Genomic DNA, 21,685 nt, shown 5'->3' with positions numbered 1-21,685 from the left:
GAATGGATGGGGACCTGACCGGGGTCTTCTGGTTCCCTTTTAGATTCAGGTGCTGCAGAAACCTGTTCTGAAGAATTCGATGGGACTTTTGCTCTCAGTTTTCTCCTGTGTTGGTCTTCCTATTGGATAATTCCACTACTCCCACCCTTCCCTGACTGGGAAGTGACCAAACCCTCCTAGAGGGGACTGCAGGGAGGGGACTAGGGTGGCATCAGGCAGCTCTCACATGCCCTGGCCGTCTCTTCTTTCTCAAGTCTGGAGAGGAAAGCCAGTGCCCGTGAAGTCACGGTGCCATGGGCTTACTTCCCTTTATGGAAGGGCCTGGCCCCAATCTTTCCAAATATGATCTGCCCCAGGAGCAAAGACCCTGGCTTCCTGGAGCAGCATCCTTGACTTTCCCTGGCTGCCTAACACGTGAAAAGGAGCCCATGCAAGGCAGGCACTTTTCCTATTCCCATGCCTTGTTCTCCTGGGGCAGTAACGTTCCCTCCATTCCTTCCATCCTGTAATATCAAACTACAGACAACAGGAGTCTGAACCACCCGCACCAGGGCAGCAAAGATGGGTCAAGGCTCTGGAGCCGTGCCTGGACTGTGGGCAGCCGTGTCTTGGTAGAGGGCACACTGGCAAATGAAGCCTTCCTGCTTCCTTCTTGGATACCTAGTTTTGGAAGTTGAAAATCCAAGATCAGGGGCTGGGGATGTGGCTCAAGCGGTAGCGAGCTCGCCTGGGTTTGATCCTCAGCACCACATACAAACAAAGATGTTATGTCCGCTGAAAACTAAAAAATAAATATTAAAAAATAATAAAAAAATAAAATACACTTTAAAAAAAAATCCAAGATCAGAGTACCCCATCTTCTGTCCAGGTTTTGGTGAGGGCTTCATGGTGGATGGCATTATGGCAAGAACACATGTGAGAGAGAGAGATGACGTGACATGGTGAGACAGGAGACCAGAGTGAGGAAGGCCTAGGCTTGCTTTTTTTGCAACAACTCATTCATTTTTTTTTAACCCAGGGGTGCTTAACCACTGAGCCACATCCCCAGCTCTTTTTTTTTTTTTCATCTTTTATTTTGTGACAGGGTCTCACTAAGTTGCTTAGGCTGACCTCAAACTTGTGATCTTCCTGCCTCAGCCTCCCAAGCTACTGGGATTATAGGCATACACCACAATACCTGTCTAAAAACTTATTCTTACAGGAAGTAACTGGGGTCCCACAAGAATTACGTTTACTCATTTTGGAGCAGCACCTGCATGACCCAGTTACCTTGCACCAAGTCCCACCTGTTAAAAGTTCCACTCCTTCCCAACACTGCCACACTGAGGACCAAGCCTCCAGCACATGAACCTTTGGTGGACACACTCAGACCATATCCAACCATAGCACCTGCATACTGGGCCTCGGGTCTCCTAGTCATGGCTTCTTCCAGCAGCTGTGCCATACACTGGCAGCTTTGGTCCCCAAGGAGATGACACTGGTTATGGTGGGCTATGGCAAATGTAGCCCATAAAACAGTGCAGCCACCATGGAGGACAGTTTGGCAGAATCTCAAAAAAATTAAACATACACTTATCATATAATTCATCAATCCTGCTTCCAGGCATACATCCAAGAGATTAAAAAGCTGGGACTAGAACAGATATTTGAATGCCCATGTTTATAGATCAGCATTTTCACAGTAGCCAAAACATCCTTGAATGGACCAGTGGATAAACAAAATATAATATGTATTTTAAATGGAATATTATTCAGCCTTAAAGAGGAAGAAAATCCTGATACATACTACTGCATGGATGAACTTTGAGAACATGCTAAATGAAACAACTCAGAGACAAAAGGACACATATTGAGTGATTCCATTTATATGTAGTACCTAACATAGGCAAACTCATAGATGTGAATGTAGAGTGGATATTGCTAGAAGACAGATGGAGGGGACATAGGGAATTATTGTTTAATGAGTACAGAATTTCAGTCTGGGATATTTAAAAGTTTCGGAGACAGAATGTGGCAATATTGCACAACAAAGTGAATGTACTTCTGGAGCAACCTGGTCCCAGTGTGTAAGAACTGGCCCAAGGTGCCAGGAGACTGAAGAAAGAGGCAGAAAAATCTAGAATTGCAGAGTGTAATTTATTAGGGGACTTTCTGAGAGGAGCATGATCCTGGGCAGCAGCAATTACAAGTGGGTCCCCGCAGTTTGGGTCAGAAGGAGGGGCATATGTATTGGTTAGGACAGAAGTGACTTCATCCTAACCGGAATGGGCCTGGTTTATCTTAAGCTAGTATCAAAGAGTCAGACACATTCCTGGTGCCAGGGTCCAGTTGTAAAGCTCCACATACCACTCTAATGGTTTTGTCTATTTATAGTGTGCTGGGAAACTATGCAGGAAAAACCAACGAGGGCCGTCACAACTCAAGATGGCTGCGGTCCTGTCAAGCTAAATCCAGAGAGTACTTAATGCCTCTGAATTGTTCCTTCAGAGAAGATTGAAATCTTATGTATATTTTACTACAATAAAAAATTTAAAAGTGGCCAAATTTTAGAGTATAGAGTTAAGAAAAAGGGGGTTTTCTACCATGGATATCTGTGTCTGCTTTTTAATGTTACCCACAACTTCCTGCGTCCTACTGGTAAGCCTACATAATAGTCAAGGCATTATGGTTAACACTTAACCTGTATCATGCCATTGTGGTTGTTTTAGTCAGGTTTTTTTCTTTTCTTTTCTTTTTTTCATTTCTGAGACCAAAAGACCTGACAAGAACAATTTTAGAGGAGGAAAAGTTTTTCTGGGGGCTCACAGTTTCAGAGGTCTCAGTGCGTAGACAGCTGGCTCCATTCCTAGGGGCTCGAGGTGAGGAACATCATGGCAGAAGTATGTGGTGGAGCAAGGCAGGTCAGGACAGGGCTACCAAGAATCAGAGAGAACTTCACCCTTCAGGGACTAAATATGCACTGCAAATACATGCCCCCATGGACCCACCTCCTCCAGCCTCACCCACCTGCCAACAGTTACCAGTTAATCCCATCCGGGGATAAATACACAACCCAGTCATTTCACCTCTAAATCTTCTTGCATTTTACAACACATGAGCTTTTTGGGAACACCTCATCTCTAAACCATAACAGCGGTAAAAACAGAATAGAGGCCCTGGCCTCCAAGGGCTCACCAGCAAAAGTGCAGCTCCTTTCTATAAGCACTCCCCTCTCTCCACACCACTCCTAGGAAAAAGATGAAGCTCTCGTTTACTTTTCCTGTCTCACCAGTATGTCTCGGAGCAACTCACCCTGAAGCAACTCACCTGTGTTCCCTTTCAGCCTCAGTGAGCTTTCTATCCCTCACTGCCAATGTTATTTCCGGCTTAGAACACATCCTCCTCCCCTCTGCTTAAAATTCACATCCTTCAGAGTTCAGCTCAACTGTCACTTCCATAGGCAACATTTCCTCACCTCAGATCAAGCTAAATTCCCTTGTCACATACTCTTAACACCATATTCTTCCCCTTCTTTTGATTAAACTTCTGTCCACCCCCCCCCCCCCCACTGGATGATGATATACTGGAGAATAGGGACCTTCTCAGTTTTCTCATCATTGAACCATATATCTGTAATGGGTGCAGCATTTACTCAGTAAGCACCTTGTATCAGTCAGCTTTCTGTTACTATAACAAAATACCTGAGATAAACAAACTTTTTTAAGAGAGAAAGATTTATTTTGGCTTATGGGTTTTGAGGTTTCAGTTCATGATTGGTGGGCCACATTCCTTCTGGCCCGAGGCAAGGCAGATCACCATGAGTGTGTGGCAGAGGAAGCTGCATGCCTCATGGCTGCTGGGAAGCAGAGAGAAAGAGAATGGCTTAGGGTTCCCATGTTCCCTTCAAGGGCATGTCCCCAATGACCTTATTTTCTTCTACTAAGTCCCATTCCTAGTAGCACCACAGTTGGGGACCAAGACTTCAACACATGAGATTTGGGGGGGACAGTCACCTAAATGTACACCTCAATCATTATTTCATAATGAATCCAGGAGTGAGAGAATGCAAAATGATTAATAATACCTAAGTTAAAGGTTCTTCTCCAGTTTAAAAGTGAAGGATGCAGTGAGGTACCTGTTCAACACTACACTCTTCTATGTAAGGCAAATTGAGATTAGTCAGAAGCAAGAGATGTAATGCATTTTAGATTGACAGTAAAAGGAAAGCTATTCATGGTAGCAGTGTTTTTTTTTTCTTACTGTACTGCATATTCTATGCTGATTTTTTAAAATTATTATTAGAATCGCAGTTTGAAACTAGAATGACACTTCTTTTAATTTTCTCACACTGGTAGTCATTGATCTGCATTCATATCTTAAGAGGAAATGCCATTGAATTCAGGAGAAGTATATTTAACCTGCATGGTATTCAAAAATTACTGGAAAAGCTTAGCTCCCGTACACTGTGCCGGTGACCTTGCTAAGTAGGTATGTTAAACACTTAAATGTATAATTTTCTTTGGGCGCTTTCGGTAAAAACATTCTTTCTTCTTTTTCACGTCTTCCAGCAAACCTCATTATCCTTCTTGTGACCCTGCAGGCATCTCATTTTCTTTTGGCGTGTTTGCAAGTTTTAAAATATTAACTGCATCTCCTGCCTCAGGAAGGGTTGCTTGGCTACTACTCTACATTTTTAGAATGTGAATTCTTTTACTTCACCATCGCTACCTTGAATAAAGTAGTTTAATGCATTTTCATAGAAGCCAGACATAATTAAAATCGCTTATCTTTATTAAGTACAGTAATCATTCTCATTTGGAAGACCAAGGGGAATATACACGGGAGAATATGTATTAGTTTTGAATACTGTTGAAAGTAAATTAAAGTAAGGTCACAAGGTGTCAGTCACCATGGAATTGGTGGAAGGTACTGCTGTATGTGGGATACCAGCTTTTAAGAAAGGTAGAAATAAAGAAGAGTAAAATAAGAGCAAGGATGTCCAAGAAATGGGCTACTCGTTTCGTTTGTCATCTTTGTAAACTAGAAACACATAATGGTAAAACTTTGAAGCTGATTGAGGTCTAATGCTGAACAAAAATGATCTCAACAAAATGTGTTCTGACTTTATTTTTTTTATTATTATTCTTGTGTAGTAAATCCCAGGATTGTACTTGCCTCTGGGTAGAAGGGATCATACTGCACAAAACACCCCTGCTCCTGGGGACTTTGAATGTTATGTAAATGAGCACTGAAAGGCATTTGTCTGCTCTAGCATTTCTCAAGGTGGGCTTTCATTGTGGGATGTTAAAAGAGATTCCAAAGGGGCTGGGGTTGTAGCACAGTGGTAGAGTGCTTAACTAGCAGGTGTGAGGCCCTGGGTTCGATTCCCCTAAATAAAAATAAATAAAAATAAAGGTCCATCCACAACTAAAATAATAAAAATATATATAAAAAAGAGAGACTCCAAAAGGACTTCTCAGGGCCTTTAAAATAGTAATAAATACTTAGAGTTCTTTCTAAGAATGGGGCCTATTATTAAGTGGTTCCCAAATTCATTCAAAGATCACATCTTTGATGTCTTTGTTTGTTGTTGTTTTTACTTTGAAGTTGTGCTTCTGTTTTTGGAGAAACCACAAGTGAACTTGTGAATCTAGTATAGACTGGAACTTGCTCTGGAAAAAGCTGACATTAAAAAATAGAGGCATGTCTAGAATTTAAAGAATTTTAGAAATCTCTTCATGAAATATTCACTAAGGGCTTAAATCACTGAGAAATGGCATGAGTACACCCCATACCAGTAGCTCTATAATCCCAAGGCTCTTTACAGCAGCAAAATTTCTAATAGCCCCCAAGTGAAACAGTCACCCAATGTTCATCAGATCATAAATGGACAAAGTGTGGTGTTTATTTCATTAGAAGGAATGAAATACTGATACAAGCTACAACCTGGAAGAACTTTGAAAACACTATCAAATGAAAGAAAAGATACAAAAAGCCCCATATTGTATGATTCATTGATTGGAAATGTCCAGAGTAAATTCACAGATACAGAAAAGCACATTAGTGGTTGCCAGGGATTGGAAGAAGAGGAGAATAAGGAATGATTGCTAATGAGTATGAGATTTCTTTCAGGGATGAAAATCTGGAGGTAGACAGGGATGATTATCTTATAGTCTTGTTAATATGCTAAAAAAATACCACTGGACTGTGCACTTTCAAAAATTTTTATATTTCAATTAATAAATAATACTGGCTAGGGGTGTAGCTCAGTGGTAGAGTTTGTGCTTAGTATGTGTGAGGCCCTGGATTCCATTCTCAGCACCAGAAGAAAAAAAAAAAGAAAAGAAAAAAAGAGAAATCCAGCACACTATCATAATACATGTTTATCTTTCATATTTTAGGAAAAGAAAACAACACAACTATTTCTTGTCAACAAGTATATTTAATGAAGGTACTAGAGGTTATTTACAGAAGATATACATACATACAATTCCTACACATTAAATGTAGTCTTATTGTGAAAACAGAAAAAAATGTACTCCAAAATTACATACTAAATAAAATAAATAAAAAGTAATTATTTGGCACAATATCTATTATGTAGCAAATAAATAACTCTATACCATTGATTGGATGAACTATTTACAATCTATTTGAAAGTGCAAAACAATTGTTGAAAATTAAGATATTTGTAATAACATTTAAATCCAGAAAATATGTTATTTTTTTTTAAATCAGTAACAATAAATTTGTAGCTGAAAGGTTTTTTTTTTTAATGCCCAGGAAAATATTTTAATTTTGAAAAACATTTTGTGCATATTGTGCTCTTCGGAAATGTTATTTTTTATCTTAACGATGGCAATTTTAAGAACCTTGGTGTTACTGAGTTGGAATTCTTATATAAGTAATCCTGATTTGTAAATTTAAAAAAGATACATTGTAAACATAAATATTATTCTATCTATCATTCAGAAATTACAGACCAGTCCTCTCTAAATTACATAAGTAGCCATAATGTTTTATAGTAGTGTGGTCAGGTTCTGTTCCTTAAGAGGTAAGATCATGTGGATGGAAGAATACAACCTAGCATGTGGACTTTAACAGATTCCTTAACACTTTGCCCAAACCCCATACTCCAAATCAAGATATTGAATTAAAAAGGATGAAACTACATCACCACTGATGTGTCCAAATGGATCCCATTGGTAGCACATTTTGCACTGTAAACATTCTCAGAAGAAACGTCAGGAGCTTGAGATTCCCCTTGACAGTGGTGTTTCTACTGAGCTCTTCATTTGGGTCTTATGAAGATGGCACAACTGGAAATGAAACAGGGTGACTACACTGGGGGTTTCTAAGCTAGTGTGTGTAAGCTTTATGCAAGTCAAATCATTTCTTCTCTTCTCATGTAGTCAGTAAGCTGAATGCAGCCTTGAGATGTCTCAGGATGTGTTTTTGCTTGTTTTGTAGAATTCTCTAGTGGTGATACAGTCAATGGTAGCATAAAAGGCATTTTTTGAAAGATTGTGGACTGGAGACAAATCATTGCTTGGGGCACTTTAGATGTCTATGGCCTACGGGGCTCTAATCGGTGTGACATCTGTGATAAAGTTCTCTGGTTGTCAATCACATTTAATTGCCGGACATAACTCCGGACATCCTGATGGTTCTTATTAGCTTGCGCTGCATCAGGATCTGTTGGAAGAAGAGGAGGAGAATTGGCATTGCAAAATATATGCATATAGATACAGCTTTATTTTCCCCATTGACTTATTACGCTTATCACAGATTCCTGGGTTCTGTCAAGACCTTTCAACATACCACATTCACCAGAATATTTTTACTTGCTTGTTCCATCTCCTCTCTTCTATCCTCCAGTCTTCTTTTCTTCCCTGGAATCATCTCTTTTGATCATTTCCCTCTGTATTGCATATTGTTTTTTTTAAAAAAGAAGAAAGGGCACAAAAAAGCAGGGGGAGGGGGAGCATCTGTCTGATAGCCCCTGCTGACAGATGAAAACTGTTTCCCCTAACCAGCCCACCTCTGTGTCTCACTCTGTCTCTTCCTCTTTTGATCCAGATGAGGGTTAATGTCAAAAGACAATTTTATTAGCTCATTGCAAAAGTACTTTACCACCTGGACCAAACTGAAGGAAGCCAGAGAGATTATCAGGTCATGACTGTCCCCTTCACTTGCAGGCAGTACACAGCAATGCTATGCAGATTGTATGTTCTTACAAACTGTCCAGCTTCATAGAAAACCACAACTTATGACTTCTACCAGACTTTCAATTCTGAGGCTGCTTGTTCTGAAAACCCAGTTACCACTCTATTGTGATCCAAGCATGTGAGCTACTGGGCTATCAAAGAGGTTAACTGATTTCATTCAAACCAGAGTGGCAAGAAAACCCCATGCCCACAGCCCTGTGCAGACATTTTTATACGAGAATGAGGAAGGCCACACTTGATAGTGCTGAACTGGAAGCACAGGTCCCTTGGGAAGTGACTACTAAGCTCCCAAATATCGCTGCCCTGTGGGACTCTGTGCCCAGAGTTGCTAGATCTTTCTTTTCTTTGTCTTTCTTTCTTTCTTTCTTTCATTTGATGAACAGGAAATCTGAATTTTTTTCCATGAGAATTCCTTCAATTCTTAAATGGTGACATTTCTAAATAAAAGGGGAAAATGCTATTTTGATCCAACACCTCTGCTGTGGTCCATGAGCTACCTCCCTCCCATGGCTTGAGGACTTTGATCTAGTTGTATACTGAGAGTGGTCAAATAGGAGTCTGGACTGCTGGCCAGGGGTCTGTCCCCACCATAGTACACTACTTTCTGCAGCCCAGTTGCTCCTGTTAATCTACCCACCATTCCCCAAGACAATTAGAATGCCATCTGCATATGGAGTGAAGGGGAGTATTGCAGGTCTGAACACAGAAAAGCAGAGAGAAGATACAAAGGCCCCTACCCGCTGTCAGAAGAAACTCATCAGTATAATTATCACATATAAATAATACCACAGTGAACTGCAGAACACATTGTGCTTAATTTCCTCCGCTTCTCACTGGCAGTGTACTCTACATGTACAATATACTGTAATTACATTGTACATATTCCCACAATGTTTATGAATCTATTCCTATAGCTTTATCTATAGATTGTTGACTTCAGAGCTGAGCAGCTGTTGTTTACCAGCAGTCACTGATAACTTCAACAAATGCAGTGGAGAGTTTTTAAAAAAAATAATTTCCCTCTACTTCTCTCAGAGAAGACATAGGAGAATGTAGAATTATTTCCAAAGGGGCTCATGTAACAAAGCAGATTCTATCATGGTTCTTCTTTGGTTCTTAAACCTCACTGAGAACCTGTCAAGATCATGAACCCTCTCAGGCAAACAGGAGTTTGCATATAATTTTAGGAATTTCCTGGACCCCCCAAGGATCATAGATTCTAGATGATAAGCCCCTCCTCTACGTGGTATTTCTCATCTAGTCTCATTTCACTTGCACAACTGCTTTAAGACTGTGTTTTTACACATAGTGAATCAGTACAGGCAAAGATAGGAGACATTTTAAACCTGGTAGAATCCACATAGGAATAGTAGATGATATGCAAGACCAGTTTCATTTTGGAAGTCAGAGAAGGCACAATCATTTGAATTAACTTTTTTCAAGGTCTAATATCTCCCATTATCAAGATTACTTGCCCCAGATTTTCCCCCACTGAACACTAAAAAAAATGGCATCCCATATTGCCAAACTCTGGCTTTGGACCAACTCTGTACTGCAAAGAACTAGAAGGTTCTTGTTTTATTAAACTTTCTGTTTAATAAAGCAAGAACTTTCTAGTCTCTTGGCATTGTGCCTATGGGAGAGAATGGTTCTGGTAAGCTTATAGTCAGACCCACATCATCTTATCATATTGTATTAACAAGCCAAATTTCTTCAAATGACTCATACATAACGTTAGCAAAAAACTTCACAGGGCCCACCTCCTTACTCCCAAACAAGATTGAGGGGGCCAAAGCTTCGCCCCTCACCCAAAACACCAATCCAGAGGAGACCGCAGCACTGGTGCTATGATACAACTCAGCTCCTGACAGATTACAATTGTCACATATCATTAGTAATATTTTTATGCATACGAAAGCATGGCATTATACCAATTCTTGTGATACATGTTCACATTTTCAAAGAGCACCTCAAATTCCCTCCGATACTCCAAATAAAAAATCCTGCCAGGGGACTTTTTACAAAAGTGCTATAAACATGAATGCATTCTTGCAACATCCTGAGAAACAATAAATAATATCTTCCCCAGTTTATAAATGAAAGAATTGAGTCATCAAGGGTTGATGTTGCTGTGAGTTTCTCAACATCAAGCAATGAGTCACACAGAGAGCTGGTTGGAGGCACTTTGTTGGCTACTGTGTCCTAGTTGTTTCTAGCCATACTGGAAAAAAAGCAAGTTGATTCTCTTTAAATCCATTCACAACATAGTATTCCTATGGTTGTTTTCTAGTTTTACAACAATGTAAATATATTTTTTTTTTAGTTTTACAACAGCAAAACAAAGTCCTTCAACCCAAAGCCCAAGTTGCAAGGAATTCATGGTCCAAAGTGCCTCTGACACAGACACTGTCCAGACTACTACAGTGTCTCAGTGGGCTCATTAAAAAGGACTTAATCACCAAGATCTCCATTGCGGCATGTAGCAGCACTGAACTTACTGAAGGGCTGGCTCCTGTAGTACCTCACTGTTCTGGCAGTGTTTGCAATCATGCGCTAAGAGGAAAAAAACAGAAAAAGAAAAAAGAAGACAGAAATGCAAGTCAGCTCAGTGTTTAATCCAAAAAGGAAAACAAACCATTATTTATTTTGTCTATGCTTGGTATCACCAGAAACAGGATGTTCTAAGACGTCGACTATCTGAAGAGCTGGTTGATGTATAACGTTTTTAATGACTTTAAAGGGCACCCATATTCTGAGGCACTGGGCATTTTCAGGTAAGGAATATTAACAGCCTAACTCTGTTCTCATTGTTTGCTTCTTCCCTACAATGTAAAAGCATTCCTGAGACTGTAAATTAATGCTCAGAAATAGTTTTCATCATCTTAACAATGGCCAATGTGAATTTGTAAGAGAACTTGTAACTATCCCAGATTTGAAAGAGGATTAGTTTGTCAAGTTTCTCATAGTAAATAGGCTTCAGTAATGAGGTATTAGATTATATGCACTGAATGGTAAGTCCAAGTATTCTCCATATATTTTTTTTAATTAGTTGTTGATGGACTTTATTTGTTTATTTATTTATTTACATGTGGTGCTGAGAATCGAACCCAGTGCCTTGCACATGCTAAGCAAGCGTTCTATCACTGAGCCACAACCCCAGCCCTCTCCATATAAATTTTTGTCACATACTGTGCATTCTGACCTTCCTAGTATTCCAGCAAAACTATATATTTCAATGTTAATCCTGATTGTCTTACTTTCTTCTTTCTTTGCTTTTACTTTCTTTCTAATTATAACACAAACATATGCATTTTTTAGAAAACCAGAAAAATATCAGGACAAAGTAAAAAACATTTAGAATATTACTTCACAGAGTAAACTCATTAATATTTTGGTACATTTACTTCCAGCATTTAAGAAATGAATATGTAAAATCACATTTAAAAAATTAAAGTCATACTGTGTATACATACGTTATTTTGGCTTGAATTTTCTACATTGCATTGTGATCATTTTCCATGTTATTTTCATTTCAAAACATTTTTTAAATGAGCATGCATTCCATCAAATGGACCAATCATAACATATTTAAACTTTGTTAATTTTGTCATCAAGTGATCTTAATTTCTTTGTAGAGTTTGGTTTGCAACAAAGAATAAAAAGGAGTCTTTATGCTGAAGTCAATTAAACAAAAGAGGGAAAAATGAAAATGAAGGACAGAAACAGAGAATCCTCAATCTCTGTGGAAAAACACTGGTGAGACCCAAGAACCATTTTTTTTTAATCAAGATGTATATTTCTTGCTCACAGTATTTTAACAATAGCTGGGGCCCCCATCCCTGGCCTGTTTGAAGACACCTTCACTGCCCAGATTCTATGGAGTATTCTGTAGACATAGTGGATTAATTGAAACATTAGCAGAAAATTGTTAAGGCTCCACCCAGGGGAAGAGACTCCTCAATTTCTGAGGGGTTGTATAATTTCAGTTCCCATTTTCTTCTCTCACAGATCCTTGGCTTACTAACGTAAAAGAAAATGACTTCGAGGAAAACTTATGTAGTATAGAAAAAAAAACATAGAAAAGTCAAGGCCTTACAAATATATACATGTGAGCATCAAAATACCTCGCTGAATACCAGTGCTTTGTAAGCATGACATGACCCACATCTACACTGGATGATTTCTCACACACAAAGAAGCAATCGAAAAAGTTTGAACTTCACTTTCATAAAGGATCCTAAAAACCAGAACGTCTGTTGATCAGCATGAAAAATATATTACAAATACCTCCAAGAAAATGCAACATACAATGTATAATTAGCCTCTGATATATGGAGCCCTGAAATAAACAGTAACTATGATAATTTCCCTGCTAATTTACTTTAAGTTGTTTTTTCACTTCTCGAAAGGCTTTGCATCCGAAGGGCACAAGTATATTCCATGAAGAATTATTGTAATTCTTCAGATATTGAATGGAGTGTAATTACTGAAAACCCTGGGAAATGCTGCCAGTGTGCCCCTCTGAAGAATAATAAAACAATTAGCAGGGGTCAGAAACCTCTTCCTATACCATTCTGTAGGGAGTAATTGTTCTGCTTTTTAGTTTTGAAAGCTAAAACATTTCATTCTGACTTCGGCTTTAGACTACTCTTTATAGCTATACTCCCAGGCTTCATAATTTTTAGCTCATTATGTAGTTTAAAATGTGAGAACAATTGTTTAAATCAGTAATTTCCAGCTCTGAAGTTCATTCTACCTTTCTAAATCTTTGATTAATTTTAACAATGGTTTTAATTTTGACGTATCCTTTTTAATTGTACTCAAAGATAACTTCAGCTTAACTTCAAAATCCAAATCTGGCTTTACAACGAGGTCCATTCTCTTCCTTTGTGAGGTCTAGACAATAGTGTTTAATGGTGTGAACCTACAGTAGCTACGCAGGAACCCCGCTAGCATTGCTGGTCAGTGCATGGTTACAGAACACTCTCAGGAGGCCATAGAAGGGTTAAACTGATATTTTAACCCACACCTTTTTGCACCCATTACACATGCAATATCTAATATGCTACTGAGATTTCAGAAGTCATCTCCAGGGTGCACTGTGTCTTCCATAGCTGCCTATAAACTGTGTCTTACCACTGAATGTATCCTACAATGGGGACTGCATGACCTCTAAGGACAGCCTTTTTTGTTTATAGAGACTTCTTACTTCTATAAATTTATTATTTTGAGTCAAAATCTTTCTCCCTTCACTTTTCACTCATTGATCCTAGTTCTGAATTTTGGAGTCATAATAAGTTTAGTCCCTTTTTAAGAAGTCAGTTCTTCAGATACTTAAAGTCAACTCTTATAGATATCTTCCTACCCCAGGTCTTTTTTCTCCAATAGTTCAATTTTTTTTTTTTTAACAATTCTTCTTAAGACACCTTTGGTTCTCTTTTGGACAGGCTCCAATGTAATGCCTAAGACAACTAATTGTAGAGTGGGGAGAAATGATCTTCCTTTGTTCCTTGACTTAGCTGATTCTATCTAAGTTCATAATTAAAAAAAAAAAACAAAACAACAACAAAAAACAGCACCACCACACACACACCCCATATGACTGACATCTGTTGAACTAACAGGAATGAAACCTCTTGGTCTGCTTCATTCAGCTGCTGTGTGGAGGCAGCTTCCTGCTCTGAAGTTGACTCTGTGGATCAAAGCAGAGGATCTTACATTTATCTCCACTAAAATCTATCTAGGGTCTCCACATCTTTCTGCAGACTAAGCCCCATGTGCTGTCTTTGATGGCAGACGACTATTTCTTCATTGGTGTTCTCAATCAAGTCTGGCCGAAACCAAGGTTAAAGAGAGGTAGGCTTCATTATCCAACTGCCAAACAGGAACGGAGCCAAAAATTACACCCTAGGCTCAGAGGTCCTGCCACAGCAGGTTGGTCCGCCTGGAGCCGGCCAGGCAACTCTCTATAATGCTAGGCCAGGGGGAAGTGCCTGATTACTCCAAAGTAGAGCTTCTCATCTTTTTTTTTTCCATCCCAGCAAACCTGAGGTTGATGACACACACTCCCATTAGCAACTGGCTCGTTAGGACAGCAATCAGTAATTCAGGGGTGAACGTGGGGTGAACATGATCCTTTAAAAGATGCTTCCAGTCGGTGTAGAGGGCAGACTGAACCCTTTTCGCCACCCCTGAACTGATTTTTCCTGGGACTAATTCTAAGCCTAGGTCTTCAGATCTTGTTTGCAAAAATTAATGTTTTTGCAGTTCCTGGCCTACGGGGGTGAGGGATGGGCCCAATTGATGGCTGATGAATTCCCCTTAGGACATGCACTCCGGAGGAAAGTGCACAGGGGGAAAATGAAGTAATGAGTAGAGAACTCGGTGACCACATTCATGTGTCTATTTATTTATATCTATAGCTGAAGACACAGTGACTCTGAAGCAGATGTCCTTCCTGGGCCCTGAGATGCTGTGTGACCTGTCCAAAGGATCAGTACAAAAAAAAAGGGGGAGACTGGGTGTGTGTGGCTTGGTGGTACAGTGCTTGCCTAGTATGTGTGACCACATAAAAATAAATAAATAAAATAAAATTAAGGTATTGTGTCCATCTATCTACAACTAAAAAAAAAAAAAAAATTTAAAGTGGTAGCGGGGACATCAACTGCCTGCACTCCAGGCCTGAGCTCTGATGTAGGCAGTTCCCTTCCAATCCAATGAGGTGTTACAAGTGCTTCTTCTCCCACTGGGGCTTTGTGACCTTTCTGTAGCACTACCCCTCAGGAGCAGGCTGGCCAAGTCACACCTGCACTGCCACCCAGATGTCAATAACAGAACTCTATAGCTCTGGGCCTTCCTGCCCTGCTCCTGCTGATTCTTGTTTCCCCTTACTCTCCTGCTGCTGAGGTGCAAGCTTTTATGTCCACCTTTCAAGGTCAGACCAGCAGCCCTCCAGGCATTGCCACCTTCCACTGCTGCACTCCAGACATGGCCAGAACAGCCTCCCTCTGCTCAGGCTCTTCTGCCTCTCTGCTGGAGTCCTGGAGGAGCTGGTCCTGAACCTCAGCCCTCTTCTAACTACAGTTTTGAATTGTTTTTGTCTTCCCTTCTGTTGATCTTTAAGATCTTGACCATTTCTGTTCTTAATGTTTCCCAGATTGCTTTTTCTTTTCGTATATTTCTATTCCTACTGATTTGATTCCCTTTCCATCTCTATTTCTATCAAATACAGGATCTCTGCCAATTATTCCTAGCTTAGCATGTGTAAAACCTCATCTATCACATCTGATTATTTCTCTCCAACCTCACATATTCACATATTTGAGACAAGAATTTTTTTTTTCCTACAAGATAGAAAAAAATAAATTCTCTCTTCTACAAAGATTGTGCCCATGATAGCAACCAAATGGAAGTGCACAGTAGGGACCAGAGATAAAAGGGACCCAGAAGCTAAACCAGCTCTCACTGTATGCATCATTGAAAAAGGAGCCTGAGCCCTGTCCCCAGCTGTGGGTCTTTAATACATAAGGGGCATGTGACAGATACATATGTGTAACACAGGCACGATGGTCATGGTGTATCATATATATGATGGTTATGGGACATGGCAGTTCAGTGCCTGTCTAGTCACATGTGGTATATATGCATATATCTTCACTCAGAGAGGGACACTAAAGAACAGGCACAGCATTTCAGGGAGGAGAGGAGACAGAATAATACCCAGAGAGGACCAGAGGCTGGGGAAACATAACCTCGAATCAAGTCTCAGTTATGCAAAATGCTTTGGGTCACCTTGGTTAATTAAATTTTCTAATAAAATAGACAAAAAAAAACCCTACTTGGATTCCATTTTTTAAAAATAGAAATCTTTTTAAAAATGCTTTAGTGGACTGCCCTTCCTGACACTGGTGTTTAATTGGGTGATTCCTATATTTAACAAATATTTCTTGCCTACTTACAACATATCAGACACACTCGTGGGTGCTGGAGAAATCTCAGTGGACAAAACAGGTAAGATACCTGATCCAGGGCACTTACATTCTTAGTGGAGACGACAGATGATGTAAACAAGATCATCTTGGATCATGAGCCCAGCTATCAAGCTGAGGTTATCTATTAGAGTGAGCTGGGTGTGGGCGAAACAGGGAAGTGGGTGGTCAGGAAAGATGACAGAGGAGAGGACATGAGCTGAGCCCTGAACCACGGGGTTGAGGCAGGTAAAGACTGGGGGAAGAACATATCAGGCAAAGGTGACAGCTAGGGCAGAATCCCTGAGGCTGGAAGGAAGAGAAAGAAGGCCAGTGTCTCCAACTTGGACTGAACACAGAGGAAACAGGGTGTGAGATGAGGCAGCAAGTCTGTGTTTTATCTGTTACTATACGTAACATGGTTTGATTACCTATTACATCTGCATGAACTTCTCTGTCCTGTATTTTGCTTTTTGACTTGTCTTTCAATACTTTTGTGACCTAGTTTTTCTAACTGTTGTTGATGTTTTTGTTGGTGTTTAATATTTCACATTTTATCTTTTCAACTGCCTGTAATCTCATGAAGGACAAGGATAACTTTCTAGATATCTTTATGTTTGCTAGTAAAAAATCCTTTTCCAGGATACTCTATATATGATGTGTTGCTTTGAAGGATGCCCTTTGGAAAACCTGCCTAAGCCTAGTCTGTGGAAGCTAAATAAAGAGTAAACTCTGAATGTACACCCATAGATCTCCTTTGTGTTGGAGACATTTGGGAATTGAATGGATTTGCTCATTTCGATTTTTAGAGATTCTTTTCTCCATAGCTTGAGGTAACAGGTTCAGAGGTCCCTCCATGAGTCTTGTAATAATATTATTGATGATAGATATTGCTCATTATGTAAGGTCATGCCTAGGGACACACACACACAAAAAGCATCTGTTAGCATCTGTTAATGCTTCCAGAAGTCTAGAGGTTTGCCCTATGCTTCTCATTCCTAAGAAAATGATGACCTCAAAAATCACATTCATAAATACATACACCTAAATATGGGTACATCTGAAACAGAACCAGCCTCCACGGCAGCAGCACTTGGCCTACCAGCATGCTTCATGCAGCCGGAGACAGTGGCAGCCGGCCAGCATATTCTTCTCTAATCCATTGCTAGTCTACCTTCTAAGTATTATAAATATTCATATATGCCATAGAACACTATGAAGGGCTTTATTCAAACATTTTTTGAATACTCCTTTATGTTCCCCCCAAATAAAAGAATGTCGGCCTTTTTTTAAAAAAAAAAAAAAAAACATAGGGATCAGAGTGTGGATTCTCTTTTGTTCATATTCACAAGTCCTGAAAACCAATGTGCAACAAATTCTCTAATCCTCATTTCAGATCTCAAGGGTGAAGATATTCAAAATGAAAATGCTTAGGGTTGGCACAGTGATTTGCTATGACTGTGCAATGCTGTCATCAAGAAAAGACACCCCGGTGTTTCTGGGCACCCTGGTGACTTCTGCCCCCCTGGCAGGGCCTCCCTCTGGGGACACAGTCCACCATCCCCACACAAGCTGCCAGCTCTGTTAACACCAGGCCCTTGCTGATGGATGACTGGGAAGTGGCACTGACATCAACCTGGAACGAAAGACAGATCCTTCCCCAAGACACACAGGAATAGCATCAGCCACTAACTGTAGTGTGGGGATAAAGGGAAGGGCTGGGCTGGTGTATGGGGAGAAAATGTTGGAAAACTAGCAAGGTTTAACAAAACATAATGAAATCTTTCTGAAATTGTTTCATTTTCTAGTAACATCTAGTTCATGGAAAGGCATTTAGGAAATCAAACTTTTTTCATGAAATGATTTATCAAAGAAATACAATTTATAAAGTTGCTGCAGCCGAGGACTAAAAGTACTTTTTCAATATCCTTTCTCCCTTCTCTTTCATAGAGCCCCATAACATTTAGTGGGGCCCATGGATATACAAAATAGGGGATACATTTTCTAGGTTTCCTTTCATATGACTAAATTTCTGGCAGTGAAATGTGAGACAAGGGGGGTGTGCAACTTCTTCCTTATTTTTAATGGGTAGCAACATCATCTCCTTTCCCCTCCCTGAAGCTGGGATGGAAGGGGGACATGGTGGTCTACCATCGTGGATCATATGAAATAGCAAGAGAGAGGAGGTGTGGTACCTTGACTTTCTAAAGAGCAGAACTGCCATGCCCACTCAGACGTTTCAGTGAGAAAGAAATAAACTTGTCTTGCTTAACCCCTCATTAATTTTGGTTTCCACTATTGCAGCCGAAATGTGATCTTAGCTAGTCAGTTGCTGTGCAGCAAAAGTGGACTCCCTGAGAGCAGGGGTTAAGGACTTCTTTACTCTGTGCTCAGCAAAAGGAACCCACTGCTGTGGGTATAAAGCACAAAAATGGGAAGGGGGCACTCTCCTAGTACACTGAACACTACCTTGACTTTTCCTTTGCAGGTTATGGATGGAGCACCAAGATCTAAAAATCCCAGATGAAACACCTTTTACCCCCTGCCCCCCTCCAACAGATGACCGGCTTGGTGCACTCTGCTGTTCTTATCTGCTCTGTTAACTTTAGTGATCAAAAGTTCTAAAGCTCAGTCAACCTTTTAGGAAACTCTAGCTTCAATACTTTTGTGCACATGTTGATTTTATAGTGCAGTGATTGGCTTAGCCACCCCTCAGTCTGCCCTTCTGCATAAAGTGATTCAGAAAGTAACTTTTCCCCACTTGCTGTATCTTTCATTACAGAAAAATGGTTGATTTAAAAAAGAAGGCAGGGAAATTGTTTAATCCTCTCCATATTAATAAATGAGCAAAGAATTTTATTACTATGATCAAAAAATTATTAAACTGATACAGTAATGGAAATTTTTGTAGCTTGCCCTTGGTGTGGGAGTTGAGGAGAAAAACCACCGAGAAGTTTTGTGTCCTCTAGTGTAGAGTGTATTTGAGGAGTATGTGCTCATATTTCCTAAGAACTTAAGATATGGGAACTTAGTGCCCAGCAAGACCCATGCTTTCCTACCTGGCTTGGCTTTACCATAAGCTCATTCCTCAAGCTGAATGGTGCTGATCCTTATGGGATTACTGCAAGGTATTTCAAGTTCTCCTAGAGTCATACATATTAGGTCAATTTCTTTCTTTTTCTTTTTTCTCTTCTTTCTTTTTTGGTGGTGCTGAGGATTGAACTTAGGGCCTTGTGCATGCTAGGCAAGCACTCTACCAACTGAGCTATAATCCCAGCCCTATACTAGCTCAATTTCAAGAAACAATTAGAATTGCAGTTTTCTGATAAGAATTCTATGGTTCAAAGGAAGACTCATGTACCATGGAGCTACTATAACCCAAAGATGGATGGAGCAGGCATGATCCCCATGGAAAAGTGAAGTGTTGACTGAGTATTGAACCTCATGTCTCCTGAGCTCCAAGTCTTGGGCTTTTCTTACAGTGCCACATCCTCACTGTAAATCATAAGCCAGGGGAAATCCAGTATGCGGCCAAAAGGGTTCAGAGACAATGGAGCATTCTACTAATATGCGCTGTATAGCCAAAGAAAGGTTTTGGTGTGACCTGCTTTAGAAAAATAAGAAAATAAATAGCAAAGTAACTATGTCAGACAACACTTTTTTGGTGGGGGAGGAGAGCAGGGATGATTATGGGAAGGTGGTTGGAAAATACTGAATATGCATATGCCAGTTCCTCATTTGTTACCAAAATTTCTTCTTCTTGTTAGCAGAGTTTCAAGTTCCCTCTCTGAACTTGGGTGAACTTTATTGGGATGGGTAAGACACACTTAGATTAATACTCCATAATCAAGATCTGTATAGAGTTGCTTTTTACCTAGTGCACTAAAGTCAGGCTTTGCCGATAAACATTTCAAAGGCATCCTGGGGCAGTCTAGCTCCACAAACCTTACAACAAAACAACCACACAGAAGTCACTGGAACATTTGTGCATTTTAGCAACAGGCAGCCAGGGACAGAAACGCACAGCATAAAAGCTGGCTGCTGCTGTGAGCCACAGCACAAATACTATTCAATTTCACAAAAGAGAACTGACAGAATAAAATAGGTAGCCAATTTGAACCAAGTATTTCAAAACTCCTTTATGTGTAACTACCTTTTTAAACATGGCAGCGTATATGGAAATTATTTCCTTTATTAGTACAAATGCAAATTTTATTTTAAAAAAACATTGTGGTTAAAGTTATAATACCGCACGTACCATTTTTTCAAAGTTTACTAGATTGTCAATGAACGTCTTGTTCCCCTCATGAGTAAATGTCATATCTGTAAAGAAATAAAAGCCACATTCTAATCACTAACCGAAATATGTCATACTAAGAAAGTACAATAGCACCATTAGATTATGCAGGTGGATTTGCATAACACTGCAGTGGAATAGGGCTGATAATAGTTCCTTTTATGTTAGGTGTTTAACTTTCTAAATTACTTTACCTGAAATTAGTAAAATTTCTAAACTAACCTTCTGTTTCACTAACAATACTTCCAAATCATAGATTCCCCGCTCTTCCAATCATCTTCCAACCCCTTCTGAAAGTCAGGGCTCAGAGGAGGTGACAAAGAGGTGGAAGAATGGGATCACACTTCCCCAAGAGATGGATCTGATCAGATGTTGCTTGTCTTTCTTCCCCCAGGGCTCACCACCTCCTGGTCTGCATATGTTTTAGGATTACCTTTAATGAGCAGAGGCATGAAGGGGATGAGAGGGGGCTCCAGCTTAGCTGCTGTCAGCCTGTAAGCCCTGTGGTTTCTCGAAGGATCCTTAGGAGACAAAGAGATGCTGGTCAATGAGTGACACATACAACATACCCCCTTTTACCTCCTAGCACACCAGTCATCCCACAGTTGGGTATTTTTGAATCAAATGTAGCTACAAAAGAAAGGTAGACTTAGTTAAAGATATTGATTTGCATTTTAAAACGCAAATGGCAGGACAATATTTTGCTTTCTGTTTCCATTCTGGTTTGAAGGGGTGATTTGCCTAAAGGTGCCAAGGGGAGGAATGGAGGAACTTTAGGTAGGGCCAAGGGGAGGGAGGGGGCAAATGGGTAGAAATGATGATGGAATGAGTTAGTACATGTATGAAGACAAGAATAGTGTGAAAATATTTGTGTATAATCAGTGACTTGAAAAATTGTGTTCTATATGTGTAATATGAAATGAATTGCATTCTGCCATGGTGTATGAAAAATCAGAATAAATAAATATTTTTTTTTAAAAAAAGAATACAAACAACAATAAGTGTTGGTGGGGATGTGGGGAAAAAGGCACACTCATACTTTGCTGGTGGGACTGCAAATTGGTGCAGCCAATCTGGAAAGCAGTATGGAGATTCCTTGGAAAACTTGGAATGGAACCATCATTTGACCCAGTTATCCCACTCCTTGGTTTATACCCCAAATACTTAAAAACAGCATACTACAGAGACATAGCTATATCAATATTTATAGCAAC

At 39.9% G+C, this 21,685-nt stretch overlaps 1 protein-coding gene across 2 annotated transcripts in view; it reads right to left on the bottom strand.

Annotated features, from left to right (window-relative positions):
* Positions 1 to 6,644: 6,644 nt before the first annotated feature.
* Rapgef4 (Rap guanine nucleotide exchange factor 4) overlaps positions 6,645 to 21,685 on the bottom strand; it is a 222,015-nt gene continuing 206,974 nt past the window's right edge. For both annotated transcript variants that reach the window (XM_077798824.1, XM_026389508.2), the window contains 4 exons: positions 20,905 to 20,992; positions 20,433 to 20,497; positions 10,706 to 10,760; positions 6,645 to 7,674 (listed from right to left, as the gene is read on the bottom strand). In XM_077798824.1, coding sequence (XP_077654950.1) covers positions 7,547 to 7,674; positions 10,706 to 10,760; positions 20,433 to 20,497; positions 20,905 to 20,992 — 336 coding nt within the window. In that variant the 3' untranslated portion in view covers positions 6,645 to 7,546. The remainder of the gene's footprint in view (positions 7,675 to 10,705; positions 10,761 to 20,432; positions 20,498 to 20,904; positions 20,993 to 21,685) is intronic.

Source organism: Urocitellus parryii, chromosome 1 (genome assembly GCF_045843805.1).
Source record: "Urocitellus parryii isolate mUroPar1 chromosome 1, mUroPar1.hap1, whole genome shotgun sequence".
Classification (NCBI taxonomy): domain Eukaryota; kingdom Metazoa; phylum Chordata; class Mammalia; order Rodentia; family Sciuridae; genus Urocitellus; species Urocitellus parryii.
The sequence above is the reverse complement of the archived record's forward strand: the minus strand, read 5'-3'. Positions and strand labels throughout refer to the sequence as shown.